Below are 6,000 nucleotides of genomic sequence, written 5' to 3'. Positions count from 1 at the left end.
AAACACGGTAATTCTATATATTTACACCTTTAAAAATGGTAGACCAAAAGTTTATACCAGTCACTGATTAGTGCTTGGTACAGTATATGGATAATTCAACATTCCATTTTTATCAAGTGTAATATAATTTACAAGGGCTGACATAGATTATGAAGGATAAAAAATAGAAAATGAAGGATGCAAATTGAAAAGAAGTTGTTGAAAGTATAGCAGATTTACGAGTGAGGAATGGGATTAAAACATGACTGAGGCTACGAGGGCAAATGCTTAGTGAGACTACCTTCTGTCTGACAGACAAGGGAATTGTGAACCTAGGAATATTTACAGCATGATTATAAGCTTTTACTGTACAGTAGGGTCCCGAATTAAGCGTGTTCGAATTACACGATTCCCCTTTTCCGCGATCGCTATTTTTCAAAAATAAATTTTCTGTATCTGCGAGGCTGTTCAAAGTTCGCGAGTCAAGCACTACAAAATGTATCAAATCTATTGTCTTTTTAAGTATATTGGTAGCCCTAAATACGGTGATTTATAATAAATGTTACAAAACAATATCAACATTACATTTCATTAACATAATTTCATAATGAATAGCCTATTTAAGGATAAAATTCCACATCAACAATGAAATCAACTGTTAACTGTGCGAGTCCAGCTGACAAAATGTAAACAGAAATGTGGTTACGTTCTCGGCAATCTTTATCTTTCTCCAACCTTACGATAATTGTAATGGTAGTGTTAATGATGGTATATTAAAGCATTATTTTTGTTTAGTACAGTATATTTAAAAGCCTTATTTTTCCCTCTGGGCGTTCAAGGTCTTCACGAGTAGACTGGGTTCGTTTATCGGCAGTGAATAGCCTAAACTTCGGTAACGAGTCGTCAATATTTTGTCATATTTTAAACAGTATACATTTGATTTGCAAACATTGGTTTTGTAGAGTAGACTGTAAAATAAAATCTAGAGAGAGAGAGAGAGAGAGAGAGAGAGAGAGAGAGAGAGAGAGAGAGAGAGAGAGAGAGAGAGAGAGAGAGAGAGATTTGATGGCAGAAATCCCCCGGTAAAATAAAATCTAGAGAGAGAGAGAGAGAGAGATTTGATGGCAGAAATCCCCCCCCCCTCTCTCTCTCTCTCTCTCTCTCTCTCTCTCTCTCTCTCTCTCTCTCTCTCTCTCTCTCTCTAGATTTTATTTTACCGTCTACTCTACAAAACCAATGTTTGCAAATCAAATGTATACTGTTTAAAATATGACAAAATATTGACGACTCGTTACCGAAGTTTAGGCTATTCACTGCCAATAAACGATAACAAACCCTTTAATGCAAACTAACTGTATCCTTTGATATTCCTCTATATTTATCACGAATTCCTTCTATACCTCCTCAGACACTCTTATTTCAAATATCTAAATTATTCTTATCACAACTAACACCATCTAGTCATTTTCATTCCATTATATCTATTATTCCCTTTCCTTATTCTGTTTATTCGATGGGATTCGTTTTTCCCTTTACCGTCTTTCAGAATCTATTTTTAGCCACTGGCAACCAAATCCCCCCTTCCCCCGTCTCCTACCGTCTCCCCTGCGAGTCCACCCAGCCTATCTCATCACTCCCCCCCACCTTCATCCTCCCCTGTTCTAGGTCTGTAACCTTCTGCGTCATAATCTCTCTCTCTCTCTCTCTCTCTCTCTCTCTCTCTCTCTCTCTCTCTCTCATTATACAATACTTACAAATAGATGAAGAAACCAAAATCGGTTTTCTTGAAGTGTCAATTAAATACAAAACGAAAAAATTATACCGTGTATACATCCATTTCAATCATAGCTTAAAAATACGGTAACCGATTTCGTCCGCAAACCACTATTTTTTAGGAAACACCATTCTATTCCAGAAAATTTTTACTCTTTAAATGTCAATTGCGCTACAATAAAACATGTATGAACTTATGTTGTTAAATTTCGGGTGTGTTTTAAAAATCGAGTATTGCTAACTTATTTTTGTTTTACTTTTGGCTGTGATCACATCAGCTGATGTCTAGCTTCCGCGCGAATACGATAACAAAGAATTGTTTACACCATTTCTTAACTTATTCAAACCATCTATACAGTTAATATTACATAAACACCAATGTGTTATAACCTATCATATTTATTGTTTAGTACTTTAAAACCATCTCTCTCTCTCTCTCTCTCTCTCTCTCTCTCTCTCTCACATCGAACGTTATAGCGGTAACCTAATTGTTCGGTGACTTTAAAAATAGGCCTAGTACTTTCTTCTTTTACCTTTTTTGCATATGGATCATAATTGAGGTGGGTACAAGTTGACTTATAACTGAAGTTAGGAAAAGTATTTTGGATATGGAAAGGACAATTATCTTTCGTAACAGTTTAGAATTATCGTAAGTTATCACTCTGTCATTAGCGGCAGTTTGCTATTGTGGATTAAACGCATAAGGAAAAAAAAAATCCAGCTTTGCTACGAATTTAGGAATTTATATGGACACGGTAAGTAAAATATTTGTAATAACATAATGTTTACTAAATGTTTGTAATATCATTAGTTATGACTTAGATCATGTGTGTTTAATGCATTCGTTTGTTTATTATGATCGAAGATGGAGCGTAAACAAATGGAAGGTTTCCGTTTCAGGCGGCATCATAAAGAAAAACATTTCATAAATGGCATTCATTTCATTTATTTGAAAGTTCTAATAAAAAATAATTAGAACATTGGTAATAACAAATTCAACATATAATCTATACTTGGTAAAATTGCTGTCAATTAAAAAACACAGATGTATAAATGCGTCTGTTTCTTCGTTGTGATCAGAGATAAACGTAAACAAAACATTGGTTGTCGTTTTCTATTGTGCTTTTTAGCGTGTTTAGGAAACGCATGATATAAAATCGCCTTTATTTTGATAATTCTGGATTTTCAATCATACAACAAGCTAGTCTATAGAGTGATGGTTTTGCTATTCACCAGTTGTATTATACAATAGATATGACAAACATTAAAATTTGTCTGTATTTTGGGTTGTGTTATAACGGGAAATATATGGTGTTTACACCTATCCTGGTTGTAATTTTAACAATTTTTCAAGTTATTAGAACTTTAAAGTATATTAAATGTTTTATTTATTTACAAGAACAATTTGATATTATAAAGAAATACAGTATAGTACAAAGAAAGTATTGGAAATGGGTAGTAAACACATTTGAATAGGCAAATTGCTGGTTGCCATGGCCGCAATGGAATTATTTCTGTTAGTTGTGTGTTTCGAAATTCGCGATTTTCCATTTACACGAGGTCATTAATCGACCAAATTCTCGCATAATTCGGGACCCTACTGTACATGATTAATGGAGATGTAAAAAAATAAATCTACGAGACTACAGTATAACAGCATAAAATAAACTTGGAAAGATACCTCAAATTATTGTAGGCTACATCTTTTTAAAATCACCTACATACTGTAGAAGTAAACACAATAATGAAACTTGGCAATAAATATGCTAGCCATATAAATATTTTTGTGCTTCATATTTTAACTTCCTTAAGCTCTACCATTCATATTTAAAAAAAATCTAAATATTCTTCAACAGATCAACACAAACGTTTTACCATTTACTGTAATAGTATTTCTAAGCATGTCCTAATTGTTTCAGATTTAAGTTATAAAAACTAATAATAGCCACAAGTTTCCAAACATCTACAAAAGACGAACATTGACAAAATAGATTTTCTAATAAAGTTTTCAAGTGACATTAGAGACTGGCAGATCGAATAACCTTATCTAGGGCATTTCAAGTTTTAGTTCCTTTGATTTGTTAATAATACAGCAGTATCTTTTCTGATAAACATAGTGGAACATTACAGGACAAGACCTCTTCCAGAAAATTAGCAAGGTTTATCAGTTTTTTATGCAATATATAAACTTGACCTATTTTTTTGTGATTGCATTTTTATCTTTGAGTATATATCCTCCTGTTGAAATTAACCACCTTCACTTTCAGAAATAATACAGATACTTTTGGACCCATCATGATATATAACGTCATTATTAGACATTTTATGTACTAAGCTACAATTCTATATAAAATAATGCACTACAAAATACCAGCATAAGCTAGAGAGCATGATACTACAAAGCATTCTAATAATGTACTTACCTAAGTTCTCATCTATAACACTTGAAAAACAAGAAAAAACTTACCTGGTTCTGTCTTCTTAGCAGCCCCAGGATAAGGTCCAGGTATCGCACTACTTTCACTGGTAGGAGTGCAACTTTCACCACTTCCATCAAGCCTTAAGAAGAATATCAAATATTTACAACAAGAAAAATAAAAATGAAGTAAGGCCTTAACAATTGTCAAAAAATAATCCACTCTTAGTAAGCATAATCTTAAGCATTCATTGCAATAATCTTTAAATAGTTCCACCAAAAAAAAAAGAGAGAGAGAGAGAGAGAGAGAGAGAGAGAGAGAGAGAGAGAGAGAGAGGAGAGAGAGAGAGAGAGAGAGAGAGAGAGAGAGAGAGAGAGAGAGAGAGAGGAGAAGAGAGAGAGAGAGAGAGAGAGAGAGAGAGAGAGAGAGAGAGGAGAGAGAATATTAAAACTTGAGGGAAACTAAATGACAGAATATACCCAAGCTTACATAACAAAGATGAGCAACCCTTAAATATTTAATGCAGTATCCACATAAATAATTAATAAATCATAAATCATTGCTTTTATGATCATCTTAAAGAGTAAAGAGTATGCTCTATCATCTTTCCTTCCAACATACCTCTCACACTAATTTCAGCCAAAAAATGACTCTTGCTATCAAATTATATCATCTCATATTATTCAATAGACATAAATTTATGATAAATTTACTTTCCATAAGAACTCAATAGTTATAGAGAACCTCATTCATGCTCTGACTGTCCCAAGGTCCATGCAGAAGCAGCACCTGTTCATACACACTTACGCTTTGACTCATTGGAATGTAGTAACTACATGTACAGTATCCACAGTATATATTGTTTTGCCTAAAAACTATATGCCCAGCAAGAACAGGGAGACAGGATGTCAACACTTCATATTTGAGAGATGGGTTTGCATGAAAACATTATATAACACAAATATTGGATTTGTTTATTTAAAACCCATTAAGGGGACTGTCTGTTATGTCTTGCATTTTCTTTTTAATTTTTCAAAATACACAGTTTCTATAAATGTTTCATACATATATAATACCTTCATCATATAAAAATTTCAAGACATTTGATCAAAAACTTTTTGATTTATTAGCAAAAATCCTGATTTTCAAGAAAAAAAATTTCTGTACTTTTTTCTCCACTAATATAACACCAATTGTATTGAAAATCATACCATAAAAACTTCTTTATAAGCTGAATAATTCTGTGAGACAGAATTTTTATTTTCCTTTTTCTTTTTTAATGAATTTCTTCTTAATCTTGAAATTAAGAGAAAAAAGAAAATTGAAATTCTGTCACACAAAATCATGAGATTTTTATTCCTCTTTCCAATGATATCTTTCACTCTAAAATTGGACAATAAATAACCGAGAAAAGGCTACCGACATGCGAATAAATATATTTCTGAGTTATAAGCTCCCAGAGATTTGCTATCAAAATTTTTCTTTTTTTCTTAGAAAAAGCAAAATAACATTATTATGATAACTTTACTTTGTACCTTAATTGTTTATTCCTACATGAAGGCTCTCTAAACAAGGTATCTACACCCTAAGTTTACTAATACACTTGGTGTGAGGGTGTCACAAGTTGCCAGCAGCCTCTCTTTGTTGCCAGAGTTTTAGTTGGAATGTTCCAGCTTTGTACTCTTCTTCATGTTTCTCTCTCTTCTTGGTTCTTTTTTGTGGCTCTCTGTTTGTTTTTCGTTATTCCTTTGACCTTAGGTAACATTGGCCTTGCTATAAAGTTCACGAGGACGTTATGTAAACACAATGTACATACAAATTGCAAATAAAC

General features: G+C 32.9%; 1 protein-coding gene across 1 annotated transcript in view; it reads right to left on the bottom strand.

Annotated features, from left to right (window-relative positions):
- Positions 1–6,000, bottom strand: part of Atg18a (Autophagy-related 18a) — a 160,459-nt gene that overhangs the window by 85,122 nt on the left and 69,337 nt on the right. The window contains exon 9 of the mRNA XM_068356037.1: positions 4,220–4,311. Within this exon, the coding sequence (XP_068212138.1) occupies positions 4,220–4,311 (92 nt within the window). The remainder of the gene's footprint in view (positions 1–4,219; positions 4,312–6,000) is intronic.

The sequence above is a fragment of the Palaemon carinicauda genome, chromosome 2 (assembly GCF_036898095.1).
Source record: "Palaemon carinicauda isolate YSFRI2023 chromosome 2, ASM3689809v2, whole genome shotgun sequence".
In the NCBI taxonomy this organism is placed as follows: domain Eukaryota; kingdom Metazoa; phylum Arthropoda; class Malacostraca; order Decapoda; family Palaemonidae; genus Palaemon; species Palaemon carinicauda.
This window is presented reverse-complemented; position numbering and strand designations above follow the sequence as displayed.